Raw genomic sequence first — 26,993 nt, forward strand, 5'->3', positions numbered from 1 at the left:
AACTTTACAACTTTATGTAGCTACAAACAACAACTTTAACAACTTTTCAACAATCCTCTTCTTGCATCAGCTTCTGCTTTCTTCTGTTTTTCTTTTTCACACACTCCGAGCTCTGTATTCGACGCGGACGAGCCCCCAAATGTAAGATTAATAATAATGTATCGTTTATTAATAGTGTTTTTCGAAAAAGAGTACAAAGTGTATGATTTAAGATGTGCAATTAATGAGTCTGTTCTTCCGACTTTTTGTTCAACTTTCTGCTTCTACTTCCAACAACCGACTCCCGTATCGATAACCCCTTATCGGTTAGGTCTTTTAAACATCGGTTAAGTCTGGTTATATCGGTTAGGTCTTATCGATGGTATCTTAAGTTCAAATGTTAATTTAGATGGGATAGTGCTAACTGCTTGATACACTGTCCTTTACATGTATATATGTATGTGCTTTTAGCTGCACCTTAATTTGCGTGTTGACAGTTAGTGTTTGTAAACGATCCTCGAGCTTTAAATGAGAGCGGCAATTAGTGTTGGAAAACTATTGCTACAACAATATTTCAAAACTTTGCCCCGCCCACTTCCGCCCCCACAAAGGGCGAAAATCTGTGGCATCCACAATTTCAACGATACGAGAAAACTAAAATCGCAGAATCGTAGAAGATGACTATATCTTCTAGAGTGCAAAATCTGAACCAGATCGTATAATTATTATAGCCAGAATCAAGAAAACAATTTCATTCTTTCTCGCTCTGTCTCTCTAACACACAGGTTTCATGGTCGGTTTTGCCAATTGCAAAATATGAGTTCAAGGATCTCAGAACCTATAAGAGCCGGAGCAACCAAATTTGGTATCCCCACTCCTGTGATATCGGACCTTGACCATTTTGTGTCAAAATTTCGCCCCACCCCCTTCCGCCCCCACAAAAGATGAAAATCTGTTGCATCCACAATATTGCAGATTCGAGAAAACTAAAAACACAGAATCATAGATAATGACCATATCTATCAGATTGCTGAATCTGGATCAGATCAGATCATTTTTATACCCAAACGGAACAAATCAATTTGCACTGGCTACGCAGCGCCCGACGTCACGCTCAGACTGATTTTCTGTCTCTCTCGCACGCACTCTTTGTCGTGTCGTTTAATATTAGCGGAGTCTGCCGGAGGAGAGCCATACTGACTTAGTATCGGGTATAACTGTAGAGTTGCGGTGTCCGCAGCAACTCACAACGTTGGGGTGGGGCGAAATTTTGAGATATACGTTTCATAGTGACATCTTAAAGGAGTGTGTGTACCAAATTTGGTTACTCTAGCCTTAATAGTCTCTGAGATTTGTGAATGCCTCAGATTTTCGTCCTTTGTGGGGGCCGAAGGGGTGCGGCGAAATTTTGAGATATACGTTTTATAGTGAGATCTAACAGAAGTGCGAATACCAAATTTGGTTACTCTAGCGTTAATAGTCTCTGAGATTTGTGGATGGCCCAGATTTTCGTCCTTTGCGGGGGCGGAAGGTGGTGTGGCGAAATTTTGAAACAAAACGGTCAAGATCCGATATCACAGGAGTGTGGATACCAAATTTGGTTGCTCTGGCTCTTATAGGTTCTGAGATCCTTGAACTCATATTTTGCAATTGGCAAAACCGACCATGAAACCTGTCTGTTACAGAGAGACAGAGCGAGAAAGAATGAAATTGTTTTCTTGATTCTGGCTATAATAATTATACGATCTAGTTCAGATTTTGCACCCTAGAAGATATAGTCATCTTCTACGATTCTGCGTTTTTAGTTTTCTCGTATCGTCGAAATTGTGGATGCCACAGATTTTCGCCCTTTGTGGGGGCGTAAGTGGGCGGGACGAAGTTTTGAAATATTTTTGTTGCAGTGACATATCACAGAAGTCTAAATCCAAAACATCGTTGCTCTAGCTCTTATAGTCTTTGAGCACTAGGCGCTGAAGGGGACGGACAGACGGACGGACGGACAGACAGACAGGGCTCAATCGACTCGGCTATTGATGCTGATCAAGAATATATATACTTTATGGGGTCGGAAACGATTCCTTCTGGACGTTACACACATCCATTTTCACCACAAATCTAACATACCCCAATACTCATTTTGAGTATCGGGTATAATTAATTTTAATCAAGCAAAACGCAGCAAAGGAGAAGACTGATAATATGGATTTCTGGGCTGTAACCGGTTGAGGTTTTGTGGTTTTTGTGGTTCAGGGTTAACAATTTGTAAAACCGAATGAAGGCAACAGGATTGCCAACACGAATCCACTGACAAGTGCAGTACCAGTCGAAAAGCAGCAGAAAAAAGAGCACCCCTTAAGTGCTCTTTTATAGCGCACTTCCTCATGAAGATCAGATCGGATCAGTTCAGATCAGATCACATCACAAGATTGAAAGCCATCAAGACAGCATAAGGAATAGAATAACTTGATTTAATAATGCTTTTGGCCTTGTCCGGCGCCAAAAATAATCAAAGTACGTTAGCTGTGCGGGGCTTATCTTATACGAGTAGAATTCCATATACATATGTATGTATATATATCCATATATGCATATATATATATATATATATATATACAAATAAATATTTGGCAGCCTTAATTTGTTGATTGAATTTGTTTGAAAATGTTAATCGCTTAAACACGTTTCTTCTTTGTTGTTTTCTTTTGTTTCATAAATTTCCGATCTTTATAACGATCCCCAAACCGCTACAATACGCACTTGCCAAATGTATGCAAACATCTTTTTGATTGGGGCGTTGAAGTTCCGTTCCGATTAATGGTTTTCAGGTGTAATGATTGTGGTGTTTGGTGTCAGGTTCTGTTTCTGGTTAGATCAATTTCGCACTTTGTTCCAAATTGGGTTCAAATTGTTTAAGGCACTCGCGAAGTGTCAAATCCAGATTACACAAATTCCGATGCGATGCCGATCTAGATTCCGATGATGATGGATGTCTATATTGCTTTTTGTTATCAGTAGCCGCTTATCACCTTGTTTTTGGTGTTTTTACTCGTATTCTCGATGCGATCTGAACGCTGCTGAGCGTGCGCTTGAACTGTTCAGAATTTTTGTCACAAATTCACTTTTATACGGCCCTGGGTCCCCTCTCACTCTCTGACTCTGGGGCTTCGTGACGTTTTTGTATGCTGAACGGGTTTTGGTTTTGGAATTGGTTTCGCCTCCTCCACTACACTCCACTCCACTCCATGGCACTTGACGCTTTCGATGCTAAGTGTTACCGATATCGCGGTGTATCCCACTCCGGGAAGGGGCGCAAGAGCACGGAGCAACGTCTTTAAGCCAAATTGTCAAATTGCCAAATTGTTGGCAATGGTGTTGGCCGGCACTTGGCTTGATTGGCTTCTCCGCCAGCTGCTGGTCACGTAATTAGCGCCATAGGCAAAGGAGGCCATAAACAGGAGTCGCAACTGCGGTGAGGAAAATGCGTCACATAGTCGTTCAATATTTTTGTCGTTTGCATTTAGCACTACGATTTTGATTTTGATTTCGATTTTAATTAAACTTTTTGATGACGCACTTATTAATCAAAGGCACTAATCCGCAGAGATCCGACAGCTGAGTCTTTTACGCACCGGATGGAATCACAGGATTGTGACATTTGGGTTGGGTAAACGGAAATTTCAATGGGAATGGAGCGAAGGAGTGGCGGAGCGGGGCAACACGGAAGCCGGCAGACAGGTAGACAGGTCGAGTCGTAAAGCTGATCGGTTAATTGTCGTCGCATAGCGATGAGTGAGATATATCTAATAAACCGAATCGGAACCAATTTGAAGATAATTATGTGCGCGAGCTGCTCAACTTATGCAAATCTCCGTTTGATGACGCATTAAACTACAGCTGCGTCTTCGGTCTTCGGCTTTACGCTTGGGCTTGGAAAATTGTCAACACACAAGTTGCGGGGCTCGAAGCGAGTTGTAGGCACTTGAAAATTGACTTTCATGCTTGAGGAGACTGAAGGTCGAGTGGGTCTTGAAATGGTAATGAGCTCCGCTTCACTGAATTGGCCTGCCCTGGCCTGGCCTGGCCTGGGTGGGAGCCGTTGCCGTTGCCGATGCCGATGCCGGAGACAAACAGAGCTGATTATTGGAGGAGGTCGCCCTTCCCCTCACACCGCACCATGCCACACGTGATTAGAACCCGATCAAGAATAAAGAATCCATCTACGCTTACGCTTAGAGCCTCGATGCTGAACCCGATTGACAAGGCAAGTCTTGGTCCCGTGTCAATGGCCAACCGGTTGGGGGCCGCCGCATGCCAAAATAAAGCAAATGCCATCGGATTTATACAATTGGAAATCATTTAGCGAAATCAACACCTATCAACATCAATCTATCCAGAGACCCAAAACCCCACCACGGATCCAAAGTCTGACTCTGCCTACCTTTCTTTTCCTCTCCTCTTCGTTTGTTTGTCTGGGTTTGCGTATTTTTAGACGGGGAGCACAGAGATCTCTGCCTGGCACAACGAATTTCATTTCATTTAACTAGTTTCTTGAGCCGAAAGCCGGTTTGGAACGCAATAAGACAAATGGCTGGCGATAAGCGGTCCCCAGAGGCCGACGTCAACAAATGTCAGAGAGTGAAAAACAATATTAAATTGGTACTCGTCTTATCAAAAGACATTTGCGGGATTTGGATTATTCGGTATTATTTGGTTCTACCCTGATTACAGGCGACATTCCAGAGAGGCTCTCTAAGCGATCGCCAAGTGAATCATTGGAATCCCTTGAATTACTCGGAAATGCACTCGTTCTAATTGAGACAGTAATGTGGGTTCAACATCGCCGTGAAGGCTTCCGTGGAGGAGTGGGAATCAGAGTCGGCAAAGTGCTAATCAGCTTTGACTGGGATGCGCTTTCTGCGGGGCATTGATTCACGATTGATTCATTCTCGACATTCCCACAGGCGACAAAAAGTGAGAAAGGGGCACGTTTCTATTTAACCAGACCTAAACAGAGAGGAGCACTTCTCACATTGGACTGGGACCCAGTCACACGTCATCTGTGGATATAGGTGGACTAATTATCACTAGGTTCGTCACACGCCTGATCTGATGTCAGTGCTTGGTGTTTTCTTCGATTAAGCCTTAATTTGATTTTGTTTGGGCAAAGACCATCATGGAAATTTTGACAGGTCTAATTAGTAAACGGATGTTATTGGGTGTGTTAAATATGATGAATCTCATGGCATCAATTAATTTCCATTCACGTTTCGTTCTGGTCGCTTCAATACAGTGTTTTCTCAGTTTCAAATATCGCGCCAAATGATACTAGCGGATGGCTTGTGGCGCCCCCTAGATAGCTGTGATAGTTTTCCGATAGTGACTCAACCAATTGGCTTGAATGCGCATTGCAGGATGTTTTAGCACGAGGTTACATTTGGATGCATTATAGACTATAATTTATAGTTCATTCTATTTTGTTACCTCTCTAGGCCATATACCTTGCCATGTTGGGAGATTAGTAGTCCATTGTAGATCAGTATTAAAACAGGGAACAGGGTGACCGTTTACGGTATTTTTAATGTTTTTTGGTATTTTTTTAGGTCAAAATTGAACCGACTGCATATCGGTATATAATGGTCAATTTCATCAATCTATTATTTTTAATTTTAAACGGTATACAGAAATCCAATTAAAGCAAGTATTTAGAATAGGCCAGTCAAGTAGAAAATAAATTCATTAATGGCATAAAACTATGTGGGTTGAGCTAAATGTTCGATTTAGCTGGGAATATTCGACGGAAGATAAAAAACGAGGAATATGATACATTTTCGGTATTTTTTAGAGTGAGACCGTATATTTTATTGGGACTTGCTCTCTTTTTTTTGGGACTTACTCTCTATTTTGTGGTGGGACATTTTCTCAAATTGAGGGAATTTTTCCGGGATACAATGTCCTTTTCAGCTCAACAAGGTCCCTTGCATTCCATCCCCACTTACGTTTTCATACGTTTTATGTTGCTGGCAACATTAATTTGTAAGGGCCAGACTCATGTGCCGTGAAATCGAGCAGCACTGTTCCACAACATTGCGCGGATTGAGCAACATTTTGCATACCCTGGGAAATGGATGTTCAAGAACCGAAAAAATGTTTGTCATCTAATGCACCAATAAAGGCCAAAACTAGTCAGTTTCTGTTTTAAAGGTATTTCAACGATATTTTGCAGGTTTTGGTCTTCTTACAGAAACCAAGCATGGGTACCCGGATCGAGATATATTTACAAGACCCTAATCATTTGCATTAAAATGTCCAAAACATAACAATCTGAGATCATTTCTATATTAATTGCGTCTTGAAACAGCTTGGAAAAACAGTTTCTTCAAATATTTCAACGAAATAGGGTTGCCTGTGCCCACACTCCGGTTGACTGACATTTCACACTCACTTACGTTGCCACTGTTTTTTTGTTGACCCTTTTTGCTTAAACCTTGTTTTATACACTATACAATAAAAGTCAGGGTACTTAAAAGTAGTCAATCAGGTAAAAAATGTATTCATTAATAGCCTGAAATTATATGGGCAAAGCTAAACGTTTTAGTTAGTCAGCATTATTCAACGGAATAAGGAAATTGAGCAATTGGAACGATTTTTCTCTTACGTCTTATTACGTTTCATTTGTTTGACCATTTTCGCTAAAACCTTTTTTTACACAAAATGCAATAAAAGCAAGGACTAAAAACTAACCAACCTTGAAGAAAATAGATTCATTAATCGGATAAAATGATGTGGGCATGACTGTTCACATGCGCCGTGTTTTTTTGTTTGACTGAAAATTGACTGATATGTTTGTTAAAACAAAATTAAAACGAGAAACTCAACAGGTGGACCAAGAATTAACTAAGAAACTCGCTGTGAAGCAGTGTAACACAAAAATCACCTGACAATCGCAGTAGCAAGTATTTAATAAGCCAGTAGAAAATTGATTCATTAATCGGATAAAAATTTTCCGAAGCTTCTGGGGGTGCCTCACACGCCTACGAAGACGGCGCGAAGAAATTCCCAAAGCTTCATCAATTAAGTCGAAAAACCTGGAATTTACTGCATGGCGTTCCGGAATAACTCTTAAAACGGCTCTTGGAACTCCGTCTGGACCCTGAGAAGCATGGCAAGCATAGGAAAGACAAGGATGGCCACGGAGAAGGCGACGGGAGTTAAAATTCGCATGGAAACGCTGAAAAAAAGGGAAGGAGAAGCTAAATCCGCCATGCGGGTAGGAGTAAAGATGGCGGCAAAAACGGCTCCGCAGCTTTTGGCTTCTAAACTGCTGTGCAAGAAACCAAACTTGTCGACGAACGTGTCGACAAACATGTCCACGAACACGACAACAAGCATGACATCAAACATTTCTACGACGAAAGAGAGAGAGAAGACTGACGCGGTTTGTGTGGCTTCCGTGAGTACGAAAAACGGAAGTAACCGCAAAATCATCGTTAACAAGTATTATGAGGGGCATTAAGGCCCATACATTGTTTGTATCGACAAAATGAGTGCGAATAATGCCAGAATTGCTACAAACCAGTTTGATCTATCCGATCTACTGCTGAAACAGGGCATTAGCGATATCGAGGAGGTTGCTAGAATGGGCTATGGCAGGTGCAAGATTGTGTGCGGGTCGGCGGAGTGTGCAAACGGGCTAGTGGAAAACAGTGTTTTCGCTGCTCAAGGATCCATTGCGAAAGGTGTGCTGGAAGACAGTATAGATAAGTTCGAAGAAAAATGCAATAGGCTAAACCTGTCATTCAATCCGGTGAAGTCTAAAGTGATTTACTTCAACAATCGTAGAGCTGCGCTAAATATCTCGCATCAAGGAGTTGAGATCAGACAAGTAGAGCAGATCAAATACCTAGGCAGGACTATCTCAGCAAACAACTCAGCCTCTGGTCACATTGATCTGGCCATCTCGGAATCAAACAGAAACTGTGCATTTCTCAGATTACTCAGTGGGTGTCACTATGGTATCAGCCCCAAAAGAGGGCTTATATTTTACAAGGCATTTGTCAGAAGTAGGCTAGAGTACGCGTGCTCATCATTCTGCAACCTGTCTAAATCTGCCTTGGCCAAAATCATATCCCACTGCAACCATCACCTCAGAAAGTCGCTGGGTCTGATAATCTGCACTCCCGTTCCTATCATATATCACATGGCAGGAGAACTTCCCCCGGACTACAGGATGAGATTCCTGGCGGCGAAAGAGTTGGTTAAGGTGTTTGCATTTAATCTCCCAGCAAGTGAAACAGTGTCAGCAAATAGGGATTTAAACACGGGCTACGCTAAGGCATATCGGGAGTTTGGCAGCATAATAGATAGAGTTGAGGTTTTCGAGAACACAGCTTCATTTTGCACTAAAATTAGCTCCGACTTAGAATTTTTCAAGGGTTCTGCACCCAACAAGCACGCTATAGACCAGGCAGGTATCATGCTGCTCCATGGGGAAAAGAAGGATCAGCTGACAAAGGGTGGTTTTGAATCTATTACACGGATGGGTCAGTCGCAGATGGGCATTCCAGCGCCGCTTTCCTGCACGATAGGACAGGTTTTTTAGATAGCTATTACACGCATAAAACCCTTTCCTCGTTGTCCGCCGAGCTCCTTGCTATCGAGAAGGCATTAGACCATGCTATTTTGTACAATTTTCCTCGTGTCGCGCTCCTGACAGACAGCAGAAACGGGGCCCTCATTCTGGCGAAGAACATTCAGGATAACTCTATCGCCTACAAAATCAGAGAAAAGATCCAACAAAATCCACATCTAAGAACTGTAGAGGTTCACTACATTCCCGGACACGCTAACATCCCTCAGAACACTTCAGTTGACGCAGCAGCCAAAGAAGCCCACAGACGAGGAAAATACACAGTGGTTAAATGGAACCTTAAAGACGCTATGTGCGAAATACACAGAATCTTAAAAGCAGAATGGGAGAGAGAATACGCCGAGTTTGCTAGTATCAAGCACCGAGGTTACTGCTCGCTTTTCCCCTCAACATCATCTAAACCGTGGTTCCTAAATAAAACTAAGCTTAAAGCCATTGACGCTAAAAGAATCAACAGACTGCTTAGTGGTAACGCATTCGATAGGCACACTCTCGCCAAAATGCATGTAGTTCCTAGTAACATATGTGATACATGCGATAGTATCGATAACGCCTCGCATTTAATTTTCAATTGTACAAAGTACAACACAACAAGGCAAAACTTCCCATCTCTAAGAAAATATAATGATATTTACAAATTCTTTGAAAGAGAAAACATCAGCGCGTACCAAACACTAATTGACTTCATCGACGAAATTGATGTAAAGCTATAAACAGTACTCCAACATCTTCTATTCTTTGACTTGGCAATTTCCACCTTCAAAAGGCGGGCGGCCAAATAATCCCACGCTACTCACGGGTAGCTTGGTAACTTAAATCCTAAAAAAAAAAAAAAAAAAAGCAGTGTAACATGTGGGACACCATTGAAGCTGAGTCTGAGGGCACCGCACACGCATCAGATATCCTTGCGCCAAAGAAGCGATCAGTCTCCTGGATAACAACCACTGCGGGTTGTCTAAAAAAATTTAAGAAATCTGATGTTGGCATTGGTGTGGAGCCCAAAACAGAAGTCGCAAATAAAATATGGTCGGAATTGCGTTACTTGCAGGATGGTATGTACTTAAAATAAAACTAAACTAACTAAACTATTGCCGATTCCACAGAGGATTCCAGTGAATCAGAGCTGGACCTGGAGGCATCTCATGATACGTCCTCTGAAGCGGGAACTCTTGGGAGTAACAGTAACTCTGATGATGACCAAAAGACTGATTTTTTTCTATACACACGTGAGTACTAAACGTCCCAATCTATTTTTCTCTATTAATTTTGTTTTATTATAGAATCTAAGACTGCCTGGCGGGTGCCAATGGTACTTGAAAGAACAATCAAAAAATTTGTTTACTTTCCTAAAAATAAGAACGCTCAATCAACAAATCGTTTATTTGTGACGGGATCCATTAAAAAGATCGTCATTTTCTACAAAGATGAGAAATCCGCAACCATAGAAGAGCTCACCGATGGGCATGACTGTGGAATTAAAACTCAGGAATCGACTATCCAATCCATCAACGATAAAGAAGCTGGAATTGAGCCGGATAAAGAATAAAAAATACCAATTGATGATAAAGAGGCCTTGGATTTGGCCTCTCCATTCGCTATTAACGAAGCTCCACTGGAAGATCAACAAGATGCGGAGACAAAAGCACTATCGTCATCGGAAGCCGAACCACAGCTATTAAACGAGGATCTTGGTTCCTGCACCCTGAAGGATGAAAAGATTTGCGACATAAAAGTTCTACCAGAAGCACAGCAGGACTCAGATGCAGAGTCTCTAATCACTATTGAAGAAGTTAAAGAAGAACTGTCCCCAACTGAAACCGAACCACATGCAAAAACTTAAACAATAGCAGTGACTGAGGATGATGAAAGTGCCATGGAAGTAGACGAGGCTAACCGATCAATGCAGCACTGCCAGGATTTCAATGTAGATCTACCTTACTGCCCCCCAGCGTTGAGCGTCTTTGAGAATAGCCTGACGTGCAACGATGTGCTGGCCGTGATCAAAGAGGACATAGAGCTCTATGGCACTGCCGTGTTGACCCTGTTGGCTGGTCAGATCACAGTGAACGGCTTCAGAGCCAAAAAACGTCAAAACTTGACCATCTATTCCACCAAGGGCATCAATTGGGTGAGCATTTCTCCGAAAAAGCGTGCGAAACCAATGCAAGAGAAGGTTGAATGGGACAAATTGTCTGAGAACTTTACGTGCGCACAATTGGACAACCTTCAGGGGTGCTTCAATAGTCAGGAGGATGCCCTTGTGCTCTTGCAGAGGAACACCAAGGACCAGAACATGCTCGAAACTTTAAAGCAGTACATGAGCCAGATTTTGTTCCCCCAGGTGAATGGGGCTAATGTGCCGCACTCGCAAAGCGAGATGCTGCTCAACTGCTACATCCAGAGCTCGGACAGAAAACGCACCCTTCAAGTACCTTATGAGTGGACAAAGCTGAAGATTCAGAAGACGAGCCGCCTGATGGTAACCGGTGGGAAGGGTGTCGGCAAGTCCACCCTGCTGCGATATCTGCTCAATCGGCATTTGAACGCTTTTCCACGCCTACTGTTCATTGATTTGGACATTGGCCAGCCGGAGATCTTTTTGCAGCAAACTGTCTCCTGCACTGTTATTGAAGAGCCGCTTCTGGGGCCAGGATTCCTACTGAACAAGCAGCCGGATCGGGCTCACGTCGTGGGCGACACAAACATCGTCATGTGCCACGAGCAGTATTTCGAGGCGGTGGTCCAGCTGATGAGCCACATCCAAAATAATCCCGAGTATGCCAACATGCCTTTTCTGATCAACACGATGGGCTACAACAGGGGATTTGGCCTCGAGCTGATGGCTCTGCTGGTGGACTACATCAAGCCGACGGATGTGGTGCAGATCTCGAGTACTTTACCCATGAACAACTTTAAGTCGCTACTCGACTGGTCGACCCTTTCAAAGGTCAAAGGTCCCTATGTCTACAAAAATACGGCGTTCATGGTTGAGGGTAAAAACCATAAGTACACGCTCCACGAGCTGCCCAGTGCTGTCCCACCTAGACAGCAGGGAGTCTGGCGAATGAGTCCCAGGGATATGAGATTCGCCAATCTGTTGGTCCGCCTCAGCTCCTGCCTGAAGGGCAGTGCCAAGCACCTGACTGACTGCGAGCCCCTCAGCTCATCTTTTGTGAATATTCAAGTCGTCCATTCCACAGAGGAAGACCTTGATAAGTGTAGTGTATTGACACTCAGACTTAAGCACGCGTTGTCTTCAAGATTCTCTTTTATTCTATATCCCTTGGATGGTGTGACCGTATATAGATATTAATATAATCCCTAACACGCCTCTCCTTAGATGTTTAATATACATGTCATTTACAAATCTATTTTCTTATAACAATTTGATTTGTGTACTTAATCTAATTAGCGTATATAAAATTTATGTGATTTCGTATTTTTCTTTCTTCTTAATCTGTTTAGTATTTGTTTCAGTGTTTAATTTGTACATAATTTGATTTCATAATTCCTTTCTTTATATTATTTTATTGTTAAATACGCTTTACTACCTTCCCTGCCTCACGTGGTCTCAACTCTCTCCTGGTGGGTGTTGGTTGAGAAACTATTTGTTCATTGTTGGTTTTGGAATTGTCATCTACTGAACAATTGCTTTCGACATCAGGTGTTTTCGCATTAGGCGATGTATGATTGTTAGTGCTTTGGTTTCTAATTTGATCCAGGTGACGTTTTATTTCTCTGTTATTGTTCGCCAAAATACAACAATACGAACGCGGGCCCAGTTGTTGTTTTACAGTTGCCTGAGTCCAGCTTGCTTTGTTAGGATTTTTGTAGTCCCTAACCATAACTTTTTGACCCTTTAAAAATTCTGTGCTTCGTCTACCTTTGTGATTTACAACACACTCAGTCTGTTTTTTATTTATTATGCTTTCGACCGTAGGTGGTTTTAACAACGAAAATCTTGTTTTTAGTGTACGACCAAAAAATAATTTAGCAGGAGATTCGCCCGTAGTACAATGAATCGTATTTCGGTAATCGATCAAAAATCTATTTAAAATTGTATTAAAATCTTGTCTTTCATTAGCCTTTATGTTTGCATATAGTGATTTCTTAACAGTCTTTACAAAATTTTCTGCTTGACCATTAGTCGCTGGATGTCCTGGAGCAGTAAAAATGTGATTAACACCATTGTTTTTCATAAACGTTTTAAAATCATCAGAAGTAAACTGTCGTCCATTGTCACTAACTAACACGTCTGGTAAACCATATCGACAAAATACTTCTCTAAGCTTGTTGATAGTAAACAATGAAGTTATTTCCTTCGTTTTGAATACTTCTGCCCATTTTGTATAAGAATCTATAATAACCAATAAATGAAAACCTCTAATTGGTCCTGCAAAGTCTATGTGTACTCGACTCCAAGCCTTTCCTGTGGATTTCCACGGTATTAACAGACTCTTTTCTGGACTTGATTGTAGTTCCTGACAAGGAATACAATCTCGAATTAATTTCTCAATTTCAGAATCCATGCAAGGCCACCACACATAAGAACGTGCTAACATTTTGGTTTTTACTATTCCCAAATGCGATGCATGAAATTCTGCTAAAATAGCTTGTCTCAGTTTGGTTGGAATTACTACTCTGTGTCCCCATAAGATACAATCATATTCCACTGAAAGTTCATTTGTTTTAGAGATGTAGGCAGAAAACTCGCTGCCTTTTAATCTTGTCTTCGAACCAGTGTTAATTGCCTCACAAACTTTTGATAATATTGGGTCACGTCGTGTTTCACGAGCTATTTCTTTGAAGCTAATTTTGAACACCTTTTCGGACTGTATAAAATGTATGTAATTATAGTCTTCGTTTGGTACAGCCGTTTCCCATTGAGGCATTCTTGAGAGTCCATCTGCTATATTTAAGGTCCCCTTTATGTGTTCAACTGTATATTGAAAACCTGACAAAGTCAGTGCCCATCTTTGCATTCGTGCAGAGGCCATCAATGGAAGTCCTTTCAGGTCTCCAAATATGCTTAGTAATGGTTTGTGATCTGTTCGAAGGATGAACTTGTTTCCTAAAAGATACTGTCTTAATTTACTCACACAGAACACTATAGCCAGGGCCTCTTTCTCGATTGTACTGTAATTATGCTCGCTTTTGGATAATGCTCTTGATACAAATGCTATTGGTTTGATATCTTCATTGCATTTATGTGATAAAACACCTGAAACTGCATGACTGCTAGCATCAGTCGTTAATACTAACGGTTGATCTGGGTTGTAGTGAACTAAAACTTGTTCAGAAGTTACTTCTTTCTTTACCTCTTCATATGCACTCTGACATTCGCGTGTCCAATTAAATTTTGTATTTTTCTTTAATAATGCATATAAAGGACTCATTATCTGAGCGAAATTATTGATAAACTTTGAATAATAATTTACCATGCCTATGAAAGCTCTAAGCTGTGATACGTTTTCCGGAGCCGGTGCAAACAATACACTCGCAACTCTATCATTGTTTTTGCTCAGTCCTATCCTGTCAATTGAAAATCCTAGGTAACAAATTTTGGATTTAAAGAACTCACATTTCTTGTCATTTAATTTAAGTCCAACTGATTTCAGTTTTCTAAGTACAGCTTTTAGGTTTGAAATATGTTCTTGAAGATCTCGTCCTGTAACTGTTATGTCATCTTGATAAACCACAACTCCTCGCATACCCTGAAACAACCCTTCCATTGTTTTTTGAAAAATAGCTGCTGCAGTTTTTATACCAAATGGTAAGCGTTTAACTTTCAATAGTCCAATATGTGTGCTCCAAGTACACAAATTTTGAGATTGCTCATCTAAATTTAGCTGATTGTAAGCATTTGACAGGTCAAGTTTTGAATACAGTGTACCCCCTTCAAGCGCTGCAAAAATGTCGTCTATTCGAGGTAGTGGATACTTTACGTCGACTAAAGACCGGTTTAATGTAACCTTATAGTCACCACAAATTCGTATGTCACCGTTTGGTTTTAAAATCGGTACCAAAGGTGTTGCCCATTCAGAACTAACAACTTGCTCTAAAATTCCATCATCTATGAATTTTCGTAACTGCACTTCAATCTTTTCTTTCCATGCTAATGGTACTGACCTAGGCTTGAAAAATATTGGTTTTGCATCTTCTTTTAATAGTAACGATATCGTATTCGTAGTATATGAACCTAAACGAGGCTCAAAAACTTCAGCAAACTCCGATTTAATCTGTTCTGTAATTACAGAATTTGGTTCATTTACGTACACATTGTTCACCTGCATTAACTCAAAATTAAAAGCTCTCAAAAATGTTCTACCTAGCAAAGGTGGACTCACTGCATTGGTTACAACAACAACAATTTGTTTTTTTAGACCTCGATATTCGATCGTTGCATCGTACTCACCAATAACTTTGATTGAATCTCCATTGTAATCTACATATGGAACTAGACATTTTCTAAGTGGTCTGCTGGTATTTAAGCTTTCGTAAAATGTTTTTGGAACCAATGTGCACGGTGCACCAGTGTCGCAAGCAATTTTCGTTATGTTTCCATCAATTTTTACAGGTAAATAATATACTCCATTAGTTGAGGTTGTATCAACGCTATAGATAGAAAAGTTATAATTATCATTATCAAAATTATTATCAGAATAGGTGTCATGTTTTGTTTGAGATACATAATTTACGGATTTTTTTGATTTATTTTTACAAATGCTCGCCAAGTGACCTGTTTTTCCACAGCTGTGACATTTGCATGCCTTATACTTGCAATTGTTTGAGTTATGATTTCGCCAGCCACAGTGTGTGCATGGCTGCTGCTTCTTTTCTCTGCCAGCGTCGCAGTCGTTTTCGCCGTCGCCGTCACCGTCGCTTCTGCCGCCTCTGTAACTCACGTTTCGGTTGCCCTTGAAATGACTTCTGCCGTTGCTCTTTGCTTGATCTCTGTTCTCGCCTCTTTGCCTCTGCCATTGACTAGTCCCGTTCTTTTGATGCATGTAGTTGACGTTGTGTTCTGTCTTCCTTGTGCTGATCTTCGTCTCCATGATCATCGCCTTCTTGAGTGCATCAGCCAGAGTTAGATTTTCGTCTTCTTCACATATTCTTTCATATATAGGGTTGGGAAGGCTCATCACAAATTGGTTTAATACAAACGCTTCCAGATTTGAGCCAAATTTGCATTCCAATGCCAATTGTTTAACTCGATCATACCACTCCGCTACAGTCTCATCTTCACTTTTTGTGGACATGTGAAATTTTTTTCTTTCTCTGAATATGAGTGTAGGTGGTGTGTAGTGTGTTTTTATAATATCACATAATTCTTTGTATGCTTTTGATACGGGTGATACCGGATTGCACAAACTATGTAGTACAGTGTAAGCCGCTGTACCGATCGACTTCAACAAAACTGCCTTTTTTGTGTTTTCCTCTTTCACATTCAATTCGCACAAATGTATGTCGAATTTTTCCTTCCAAATGCAGAACGTTTCTTGGTGTGGCGAAAACTCAGCAATTGTTGCCATTTGATAGAATGTTGGTGCTTCATTTTTCGTCATGTTGCTATTCATATATTATATGCACTTTTAACATGTGTATGTATATTAATACGTTTTATTTTATGCTCGTCGCCAATTATGTAGTGTATTGACACTCAGACTTAAGCACGCGTTGTCTTCAAGATTCTCTTTTATTCTATATCCCTTGGATGGTGTGACCGTATATAGATATTAATATAATACCTAACCATAAGAGTAGCATTATCGCTGGAATGGAAGCCAATGTGGTTTACTTGGCCCATCTGGAAGCTCAGGATCTGCCCGTGTGCCTGGGCATAGGTAAGCAGAGTTCAACCATTTCAGTTGATTATTTCACTGATCATTTCGCGTATTCCCCATCAGGTGTCGTCCGTGCCATTGACTTTGAGAAAGAGAAGCTGTATCTCGTGCCGGCCATTCCTCTGGAGCGAATGTGCCAAGTGAATTGCCTTATATCCTGTGGAGACATCAGCCTTCCGCATCGTCTTTCAGAAGGACGACGCCGGCTGGCTGACAAAGAGCATCAATCAGTTCTATTCGCGCACGTCTTCCATGAAAAAAGATTAATGCTAAAACAGCTACCTGTACTTTTATGAAAAGTAAAAATCCAAATAAAGCTTTATTGATATAGAGGCTAAGGCGAGATATTGTGTCTGCCCTTCAGTATCCTGCGCATCAGTACACGACGTCCCTCTGGGGTGGACATGCGAGGACGTTGCGTGGACGTTGATGCGTTTCACCTCGCGGGGCTTGGGGAAGTGGCAGCGGACCTTCGGCTTGAGCACGGTCCGGTCGAAGGCATGCTTCTGGCGCACTAGGATGGTTTGTGCCGTGTTGAATTCCACCAGGCAGGTTCTAAAATAACAATAGTTATTAATGTTCCATACAAAAGAATTTTCGTTGATTTCCACCTCTGAATCAATCCCTGCAGCATGTTTTTGTTAAGTAATTTTGTATATCACTTTTTCCCCACTTGCTATGAACTTTTGAAGAAAATCGGCGCAGATCTTATATACCAAAATATACAGATCAAAAATTAACTTAGCTCACTTAAGGTCCCTCTATTTAAACAGTTGAACTACTTGAGGTAAATGGCGGAAAATATGAAAGATTTTAATAAGAAGTTAAGTAATTTTCAATAAACAGCTGTACAGCGCTGCCAGATGTTCATTCGCTAGATCTTACGGAAAGTTGGCATGGCAGCACTGATTACGATGGCAAACAGCTGACAATATAAAATACAGTCACACTGTTACAACAACTCCATTCAGCTAATCGGCCAAACTGTAAATTTTGCTCCGTTCGTTCGGTTCGTCTCCCACCATAAAGTATACATAAATTGAATTTCGAAACACGGAAGCGTGATGGTTGGTGGAGGAGGCTGCAACAGCAGCAGCACTGTTGTTCTTTTTCTCCCATTTGCTGGTGTTGATGATGATGATGATGGTGTGTGTTGTGTTCGTGTATGGATGCGTAAGAGAGGGCGAGAAAACTCTAAAAATCTGACCAGGACACGGTCAACCAGAGTCCAGTAGTCATGGCCACGAGGCTTAACAAATGATTGTGGTGGCGGCGGCGGCGGAGGCCCCCTGCAAATGGAGAGTGTTTTCCCGGTCATGCGGATGCGGTGCGGCTGGGGCAGCTGTCACTTCACTTACCCACCCTTTTCCCCTCTGCTGACTTTCATGTGTCTGTCTTTTCAGCCTCTCTCCCTTCCTTTCTCTCTTTGCCTGCGACGAGAGTGTGTGTGCGTGTGTGTTTTGATGACGGCACTCAGTTTCCGCCCGCACTGATTTTGCCCGTGCCAATACCAGACACAGTGTGTCCTCGCAAACACTGACCACCAGCTGCTGGAAGGTATACCGAAAGCTTTGGTTTTTCCAGAGTATGCTTCTCTGTATTAGCACTTCATTCAATTAGCAACTTTGGTTGATTTAATTTAGCGAGTGACCACTGTACTAAATCCCGACCATTACCATTCCAGTTTTTGGCACTCTTTTGCGGATGCTGCGTACGCAAAAAGGGGGACGCTTCTATGAGTGGAGTGCCTGGAACTGGGAACTGGGACCTGGCCTTTTTATACCCGATACTCAAAATTAGTATTGGGGTATATGAGATTTGTGGTAAAAGTGGATGTGTGTAACGTCCAGAAGGAATCGTTTCCGACCCCATAAAGTATATATATTCTTGATCAGCATCAATAGCCGAGTCGATTGAGCCATGTCTGTCTGTCCGTCTGTCCGTCCGTTCGTCTGTCCGTCCGTCCGTCCGACCGTCTGTCCGTCCCCTTCAGCGCATAGTGCTCAAAGACTATAAAAGCTAGAGCAACGATGTTTTGGATCCAGACTTCTGTGATATGTCACTGCTACAAGAATATTTCAAAACTTTGCCCCGCCCACTTCCGCCCACGCAAAGGACGAAAATCTGGGCATCCACAAATCTCAGAGACTTTTAAGGCTAGAGTAACCAAATTTGGTATCCGCCCTTCTGTTAAATCTCACTACAAAACGTATATCTCAGAATTTCGCCCCACCCCCTTCCGCCCCCACAAAGGACGAAAATCTGTTGCATCCACAATATTGCACATTCGAGAAAACTAAAAACGCAGAATCATAGATAATGACCATATCTATCAGATTGCTGAATCTGGATCAGATCAGATCATTTTTATAGCCAATATGAACAAATCAATTTGCAGTGGCTACGCAGCGACCGACGTCACGCTCAGACTGCTTTTCTGTCTCTCTCGCACGCACTCTTTGTCGTGTCGTTTAATATTAGCAGCGTCTGCCGGAGGAGAGCCATACTGACTTAGTATCGGGTATAACCGTAGAGTTGCGGTGTCCGCAGCAACTCACAACGTTCCCCCTCGTTTTATATTAGGAATGCATCAATCAAAGAAGAAATAACTAATGTTCATTGAGATATGACATATGCGCATAAATCACACCGAAAGAATGTTGCCCTGACGATCCTCCTTTCAATTCTAGATCCCATCGCCGGCGACGTCAATCGGAGGGTTCTGGAGCCGACGATGATGACTACGAGTATGAAGATGAGGGAGAGGATGCTATGTAAGTAATACAGACAGTCCCTGTCTTCTGTGCCTCTTCTGAGTGTCTGTCATTTTATGTTCTATCTTTGGAACAGTGAGCCAAGCACGGAAGTTCCCGCGGTGACTACGCATGCGCATCGTCATCATCATGGAGTGGAGAGTGTTCCGATTGATTACTCAATTGGTTATATGTACCTACTACATTCCGAATATTTATTTTGGTTCATTCTCTCGGTGTTTTTATTATCCGTTATCCGTTAATCCGTTTAAATGCGAATACTCCGAGGTTAATGCATTGTGGATGGTGTTGAACTATGTACGAGTATATGTATAACCAAAGACTATACAATACCAAGATGTTGCATGAGGAACAAATGCTTTTTCAATTTTCGTTTGACGCTTATTGGTACGGTCGCGCGGGGCTAGTACTTCAATTCTCTTTTACGCTACCTTCGCCTCCGAAATGCTACTCGGCTTCGTCAATGCCTCGGTCAGCGTCGAGTCGGTGTGAAAGCATGTCAGTGCTGCGTGCCGAAACCGTAGGGCAGCGTGGTCGCTGATGTCTTTGGCGCGGCACAGTGGGGACTCAGCCAAAATAGTCAAAAAATTGTATGAGTGCTTTAGATAAATTTAATGTACGCATCTAATAGAGAATTTTCCAATCGAATTTTCAAGATAGTTTTAGTTTAGGAGATATAAGCACTCAAAGTTTAACATTTTTTCAGTGTGCAAATATTTATTGAACTCATATTCACTAACTAATTTAGCAAGCTAAGACGGTCAAAGGTCCCACTGTGCCGCTCCAAAGACATCGGTAATCCGCGACCACCGCTTCGACGGTGCTGAGGCTCGAGAGTCCAGAATTATTTCGTTGCTGGTGAAGGCATTGCCGAACAGACGAAACCGATGGGCAGCGGGGTAGCGGTAGAGACGAAGTACAGGCGAAAAGGGAATTGAAACCCCGCGCGCTCCACGTGCCTTTTAGGTCCTAATGTTAGGAACCGCCGTAGAACAGCTTTTTGGTCGCTCATGCAACATCTTGGTATTGTATAGTCTTTGGTATAACGCATACGAGTCGAGATTCCGTTATTATTTCCGGAAGTCACAAGTTTTTTTCTGTTCGTTTTACAACACTGCACTTTGTTAATAACAATTCGCACAGCCACAAACACACAAAAAGAAAACACTTTACATGGAACACGGATACACCTACACACATACTATAGAAACACATACATGCATACATATATCCGATATCTACCCTGCAGTACGGGTCATTAATGACTCAGCTGCTGACACGTCGATGACCGCGTCACTACCCCCGATGACATAGTTGATGACCGGCCATACGCTGAGCTGATGACATTAACATGGAGATGTCCTAGGGCATAATCGATGACATTGTCATCGAGCATTGCCGAAAAATCATGCACTTAATAAGCGATGATTTTTACCTAAAAATCATGCATTTTATAAGTGATGATTTTTTGGCTTAAATCACGCTTATTAAATGCATGATTTTTGCCTAAAGATCATGCACATAATAAGCGATGATTTTTACCTAAAAATCATGCATTTTATAGGTGATGATTTTTACCTAAATATCATGCATTTTGTAAGTGATGATTTTTCACGAAAAATCATGCATTTAATATAAAAAAGTAATACATTCAATTGTTTATTTTTCCAATTAGTTTTATTTATTAAAAATTATTATTAATTATTGTCTAAGGATGCCAGAGCTTGGTATTTTTTGTCCCTTGCGCCCTTTTGAAAATAGCTATTCTTAATATTGTGAATAGCCTTCCGAATCACTTTTTCTGCTGGCTCGTGGGGTATTTTCATCTTCACCGCAGCTGAAATAATATGGATATATTATATATATGTACAATTACTATTAATTTGGTTCAATTGTATAAAAAGAATTTGTTCGATTTTTAAAACGGTTGTTTGTTTCAACAAAAACAACAATGTTCACTGTAGGTCAGCGGTGGGCTGTTCATTTCCTCCAACAACAAAAACAAAACACTCGCAAAAAAAATGTACATGCTCGAGCCAAGCCGCACAAATAAGGGTTACTTTTTGTTGCTTTTCTTTTGTTGTTTGTTTTGCTGCTGGACTGCTCAAAAATTGCAATTTCGTGCCCACCGCAGATTATAAAAAATTAATTCGCTAATACGGATTTATATTCTATTTCTTTATTCTTCTTTTATTCCCGAGCATAAGAGAAGAATAAAGAAATATAATGTGAATGCAGCGAAACATTAATATAATTTGAACACAGTTTTTTCATAAATTTAACTTTTTATACAATTGAGATTTTTTTTATTTAACACGCGTACAACACATATTATTAATTATTTAAAAACTGCACTTACCTGATAATAATAATAATCACAGATTACTTATTTTCACTTATTAAAACTCCGTGTGACGATTGCAAATAGCAAAGAACAAAGCAAAAGAGTTCTGTCGACGCAGTCGCAAAGAAGACGAAAAGATAAAACGAAGTTCTCTGCTACTGCGCACGGTCGGCAGAACCGAATTACGTTCGGCACGCGCGGAAAAGAAAGAAACAAAAGAAAAAACAAAGGGTTCGATTTGGCTGGCGTCAACGCCTCGATGACATTTGAGATGGCATTCGTCATCGCTCACTGCTGGTACTGCAGGGTATATACATATTTACACTATAAATAACTGTAATTCATCATATGGTGTATACGTTTTTTCTTCTCTTTTGCCATTTCTTTCTCGCTCTATCTCTCTCTGTCTATATATCGCTCTCATTGTGTTCTCTCGTTCTCTCACTTGTTTGATGAATGTTTAAACTGAAATCGATATCGATATCGCCATCGAAAACCAAATACTAATCGTAACTAACAATCGAATCATCGACTAACCCAAGTCGGAGGGGGATTCTGCCTCTGCGTCTGCCACGCCCTCGGTGGCCAGTGTGGAGGAGGAGATCGAGGAGAGCGTCTCCAAGCTGGAGTCCGTGATAAGCAAGACTATTGAGAATACGAAGAACATCAAGGAGCTGGTCCCAGTGCTCGGGCCATCGTCCGTCGATGAGGGTGGTGCTGGTGCTGACGATGATGATGATGTAGAGGATGTGGAACTCCAGCAATTGGGCGCCGCTGCAGGGAAATTCCAGGAAAATGATGTGGACACCACCACAGCGGCTGCCGCAACAGCCACAACTGGGATGCCTGGCTCTGCCACGGACATGGTAAAGTCCAGTTACATGGAGGAGGAAGCAGGGAATCAGGTGGATGCCGTTGCCGTGGATACTGTTACCACATTCAGCACCGCTGATAACACCACACCCCCACCCATATCGCCCCCCACCCCACCACAGCACAGCAGCAGCAATAGCAAGCAGAAGCCATTCTCACCCTATGATGCCACCTCCTCAGTGTCAGTGTCCTCCTCCTCTGTTGTGCCATCAATCGAAGCTGTTGAAACGTCTTCGTTGCCATCCATGTCCACCTCTACATCGGCCACAGGGACCTGCTCACCCTCATCCTCACCCTCAAACTCATCCCCATCCTCTCACATTGTTGCCATCACAGACATTGTATTAGACAACAACAACCATAAAAACAACAACAATACTCTAACAACTTCATCATCATCTGCATCATCATCATCTGCAACAACAACAACTACAACAATCACACCAACAGCAACAATGTCAACTACAACAACAGCAACAACATCACTGTCTGAAATGTCGCCAAAGGTAAATGATGTCGCTTTTGTGTGAACGCGCCCGTGATTGTGTGTGTTGTCTCTCTTGTCTACTGTCTCTTGTCGTTGTCACATCTAAGCTGTTGTCCTCCCTCCCCCTCTTTATGTGAGTGTGTGTGTGTCTCCTCCAACCAGCCAGGAGTTAGCTTAGTTCTGTCTCTCTCTCTCTGCCTCTCCATCTCTTAATCTGTAACTCTCTTGTTTTTCTTTTATATTGATATTGTATTTTTATTGCCTTTTGTCCTGTGTAAAACGAGAGTTGAACTTCATAAAAATGGCTTAACAACATCCCTGTTGCAGTCAGAAAAGACTTTTAGTGGAGTTGTGTTTGTACATAAATGTTAGCAAACTAGATAAAGAAGTGTATGTAGATATAGTTAATATATATGTATTTATAAATTGTACATATGTATATATATGCTTTTAGCTGCAGCTTAATTTGCGTGTTGACAGTTAGTGTTTGTAAACGATCCTCGAGCTTTAAATGAGAGCTGCAATTAGTGCTGGAAAACTATATCCCAAGGATGGGCACTGGTTCTTCGGCAGTTTATTCGGTGGGATACTTTTTATACCCGATACTCAAAATGAGTATTGGGGTATATTAGATTTGTGGTAAAAGTGGATGTGTGTAACGTCCAGAAGGAATCGTTTCCGACCCCATAAAGTATACATATTCTTGATCAGCATCAATAGCCGAGTCGATTGAGCCATGTCTGTCTGTCCGTCTGTCCGTCCGTCCGTCTGTCCGTCTGTCCTTCCCTTTCAGCGCCTAGTGTTCAAAGACTATAAGAGCGAGAGCAACGATGTTTTGGATCCAGACTTCTGTGATATGTCACTGCTACAAGAATATTTCAAAACTTTGCCCCGCCCACTTCCGCCCCCACAAAGGGCGAAAATCTGTGGCATCCACAATTTCAACGATACGAGAAAACTAAAATGTGAACATGTGAAATTTTTTTCTTTCTCTGAATATGAGTGAAGGTGGTGTGTAGTGTGTTTTTAAAATTTCACATAATTCTTTGTATGCTTTTGATACGGGTGATACCGGATTGCACAAACTATGTACAGTGTAAGCCGCTGTACCGATCGACTTCAACAAAACTGCCTTTTTTGTGTTTTCCTCTTTCACATTCAATTCGCACAAATGTCGAATTTTTCCTTCCAAATGCAGAACGTTTCTTGGTGTGGCGAAAACTCAGCAATTGTTGCCATTTGATAGAATGTTGGTGCTTCATTTTTCGTCATGTTGCTATTCATATATTATATGCACTTTTAACATGTGTATGTATATTAATACGTTTTATTTTATGCTCGTCGCCAATTATGTAGTGTATTGACACTCAGACTTAAGCACGCGTTGTCTTCAAGATTCTCTTTTATTCTATATCCCTTGGATGGTGTGACCGTATATAGATATTAATATAATACCTAACCATAAGAGTAGAAATATCGCTGGAATGGAAGCCAATGTGGTTTACTTGGCCCATCTGGAAGCTCAGGATCTGCCCGTGTGCCTGGGCATAGGTAAGCAGAGTTCAACCATTTCAGTTGATTATTTCACTGATCATTTCGCGTATTCCCCATCAGGTGTCGTCCGTGCCATTGACTTTGAGAAAGAGAAGCTGTATCTCGTGCCGGCCATTCCTCTGGAGCGAATGTGCCAAGTGAATTGCCTTATATCCTGTGGAGACATCAGCCTTCCGCATCGTCTTTCAGCAGGACGACGCCGGCTGGCTGACAAAGAGCATCAATCAGTTCTATTCGCGCACGTCTTCCATGAAAAAAGATTAATGCTAAAACAGCTACCTGTACTTTTATGAAAAGTAAAAATCCAAATAAAGCTTTATTGATATAGAGGCTAAGGCGAGATATTGTGTCTGCCCTTCAGTATCCTGCGCATCAGTACACGACGTCCCTCTGGGGTGGACATGCGAGGACGTTGCGTGGACGTTGATGCGTTTCACCTCGCGGGGCTTGGGGAAGTGGCAGCGGACCTTCGGCTTGAGCACGGTCCGGTCGAAGGCATGCTTCTGGCGCACTAGGATGGTTTGTGCCGTGTTGAATTCCACCAGGCAGGTTCTAAAATAACAATAGTTATTAATGTTCCATACAAAAGAATTTTCATTGATTTTCACCTCTGAATCAATCCCTGCAGCATGTTTTTGTTAAGTAATTTTGTATATCACTTTTTCCCCACTTGCTATGAACTTTTGAAGAAAATCGGCGCAGATCTTATATACCAAAATATACAGATCAAAAATTAACTTAGCTCACTTAAGGTCCCTCTATTTAAACAGTTGAACTACTTGAGGTAAATGGCGGAAAATATGAAAGATTTTAATAAGAAGTTAAGTAATTTTCAATAAACAGCTGTACAGCGCTGCCAGATGTTCATTCGCTAGATCTTACGGAAAGTTGGCATGGCAGCACTGATTACGATGGCAAACAGCTGACAATATAAAATACAGTCACACTGTTACAACAACTCCATTCAGCTAATCGGCCAAACTGTAAATTTTGCTCCGTTCGTTCGGTTCGTCTCCCACCATAAAGTATACATAAATTGAATTTCGAAACACGGAAGCGTGATGGTTGGTGGAGGAGGCTGCAACAGCAGCAGCACTGTTGTTCTTTTTCTCCCATTTGCTGGTGTTGATGATGATGATGATGGTGTGTGTTGTGTTCGTGTATGGATGCGTAAGAGAGGGCGAGAAAACTCGAAAAATCTGACCAGGACACGGTCAGCCAGAGTCCAGTAGTCATGGCCACGAGGCTTAACAAATGATTGTGGTGGCGGCGGCGGCGGAGGCCCCCTGCAAATGGAGAGTGTTTTCCCGGTCATGCGGATGCGGTGCGGCTGGGGCAGCTGTCACTTCACTTACCCACCCTTCTCCCCTCTGCTGACTTTCATGTGTCTGTCTTTTCAGCCTCTCTCCCTTCCTTTCTCTCTTTGCCTGCGACGAGAGTGTGTGTGTGTGTGTGCGTGTGTGTTTTGATGACGGCACTCAGTTTCCGCCCGCACTGATTTTGCCCGTGCCAATACCAGACACAGTGTGTCCTCGCAAACACTGACCACCAGCTGCTGGAAGGTATACCGAAAGCTTTGGTTTTTCCAGAGTATGCTTCTCTGTATTAGCAATTCATTCAATTAGCAACTTTGGTTGATTTAATTTAGCGAGTGACCACTGTACTAAATCCCGACCATTACCATTCCAGTTTTTGGCACTCTTTTGCGGATGCTGCGTACGCAAAAAGGGGGACGCTTCTATGAGTGGAGTGCCTGGAACTGGGAACTGGGACCTGGCCTTTTTATACCCGATACTCAAAATTAGTATTGGGGTATATTAGATTTGTGGTAAAAGTGGATGTGTGTAACGTCCAGAAGGAATCGTTTCCGACCCCATAAAGTATATATATTCTTGATCAGCATCAATAGCCGAGTCGATTGAGCCATGTCTGTCCGTCCGTCTGTCCGTCCGTTCGTCTGTCCGTCCGTCCGTCCGACCGTCTGTCCGTCCCCTTCAGCGCATAGTGCTCAAAGACTATAAAAGCTAGAGCAACGATGTTTTGGATCCAGACTTCTGTGATATGTCACTGCTACAAGAATATTTCAAAACTTTGCCCCGCCCACTTCCGCCCACGCAAAGGACGAAAATCTGGGCATCCACAAATCTCAGAGACTTTTAAGGCTAGAGTAACCAAATTTGGTATCCGCACTTCTGTTAAATCTCACTACAAAACGTATATCTCAGAATTTCGCCCCACCCCCTTCCGCCCCACAAAGGACGAAAATCTGTTGCATCCACAATATTGCACATTCGAGAAAACTAAAAACGCAGAATCATAGATAATGACCATATCTATCAGATTGCTGAATCTGGATCAGATCAGATCATTTTTATAGCCAATAGGAACAAATCAATTTGCAGTGGCTACGCAGCGACCGACGTCACGCTCAGACTGATTTTCTGTCTCTCTCGCACGCACTCTTTGTCGTGTCGTTTAATATTAGCAGCGT

General features: G+C 41.9%; 3 protein-coding genes, 1 long non-coding RNA gene and 2 pseudogenes across 4 annotated transcripts; 3 read left to right on the forward strand and 3 right to left on the reverse strand.

Moving 5' to 3' along the window:
* Positions 1-9,305: 9,305 nt before the first annotated feature.
* On the forward strand, positions 9,306-10,250 carry LOC117192495. The gene is made up of 3 exons (XM_033397203.1): positions 9,306-9,678; positions 9,730-9,852; positions 9,907-10,250. The coding sequence occupies exons 1-3, from the start codon at positions 9,477-9,479 to the stop codon at positions 10,170-10,172; spliced, it is 591 nt and encodes a 196-aa protein (XP_033253094.1). The 5' UTR covers positions 9,306-9,476; the 3' UTR covers positions 10,173-10,250.
* Positions 10,251-10,476: 226 nt separating this feature from the next.
* On the forward strand, positions 10,477-16,808 carry LOC117192487 (polynucleotide 5'-hydroxyl-kinase NOL9-like). The gene is made up of 3 exons (XM_033397190.1): positions 10,477-11,842; positions 16,385-16,470; positions 16,534-16,808. The coding sequence occupies exons 1-3, from the start codon at positions 10,500-10,502 to the stop codon at positions 16,764-16,766; spliced, it is 1,662 nt and encodes a 553-aa protein (XP_033253081.1). The 5' UTR covers positions 10,477-10,499; the 3' UTR covers positions 16,767-16,808.
* On the reverse strand, positions 16,750-17,477 carry LOC117192509 (annotated as a pseudogene).
* A 1,637-nt stretch (positions 17,478-19,114) lies between these two features.
* Positions 19,115-23,092, forward strand: LOC117192496 (spore coat protein SP96-like). The gene is made up of 3 exons (XM_033397204.1): positions 19,115-19,244; positions 19,321-19,381; positions 22,131-23,092. Exon 3 carries the CDS (start codon positions 22,431-22,433, stop codon positions 22,989-22,991), a length of 561 nt encoding a protein of 186 aa, XP_033253095.1. The 5' UTR covers positions 19,115-19,244; positions 19,321-19,381; positions 22,131-22,430; the 3' UTR covers positions 22,992-23,092.
* On the reverse strand, positions 20,903-21,849 carry LOC117192515. Its single transcript, XR_004474359.1, has 2 exons — positions 21,604-21,849; positions 20,903-21,081 (listed from the first exon to the last, which is right to left on the reverse strand). It is a non-coding gene; the product is annotated as an uncharacterized LOC117192515 (long non-coding RNA).
* A 1,686-nt stretch (positions 23,093-24,778) lies between the features above and the next one.
* On the reverse strand, positions 24,779-25,504 carry LOC117192507 (annotated as a pseudogene).
* Between the last annotated feature and the right edge of the window lie 1,489 nt (positions 25,505-26,993).

This window comes from Drosophila miranda (assembly GCF_003369915.1).
Source record: "Drosophila miranda strain MSH22 chromosome Y unlocalized genomic scaffold, D.miranda_PacBio2.1 Contig_Y2_pilon, whole genome shotgun sequence".
Taxonomy (NCBI): Eukaryota; Metazoa; Arthropoda; class Insecta; order Diptera; family Drosophilidae; genus Drosophila; species Drosophila miranda.

Coding starts and splice junctions, on each gene's coding strand:
- LOC117192487 (XM_033397190.1), top strand. CDS start 10,500: ATGGAAGTAGACGAGGCTAACCGATCAATGCAGCACTGCCAGGATTTC. Junction 11,843..16,384: donor ACAGAGGAAGACCTTGATAA/GTGTAGTGTATT, acceptor ACCTAACCATAA/GAGTAGCATTATCGCTGGAA. Junction 16,471..16,533: donor GCCCGTGTGCCTGGGCATAG/GTAAGCAGAGTT, acceptor ATTCCCCATCAG/GTGTCGTCCGTGCCATTGAC.
- LOC117192496 (XM_033397204.1), top strand. CDS start 22,431: ATGCCTGGCTCTGCCACGGACATGGTAAAGTCCAGTTACATGGAGGAG.
- LOC117192495 (XM_033397203.1), top strand. CDS start 9,477: ATGTGGGACACCATTGAAGCTGAGTCTGAGGGCACCGCACACGCATCA. Junction 9,679..9,729: donor ATTGCGTTACTTGCAGGATG/GTATGTACTTAA, acceptor CCGATTCCACAG/AGGATTCCAGTGAATCAGAG. Junction 9,853..9,906: donor TGATTTTTTTCTATACACAC/GTGAGTACTAAA, acceptor GTTTTATTATAG/AATCTAAGACTGCCTGGCGG.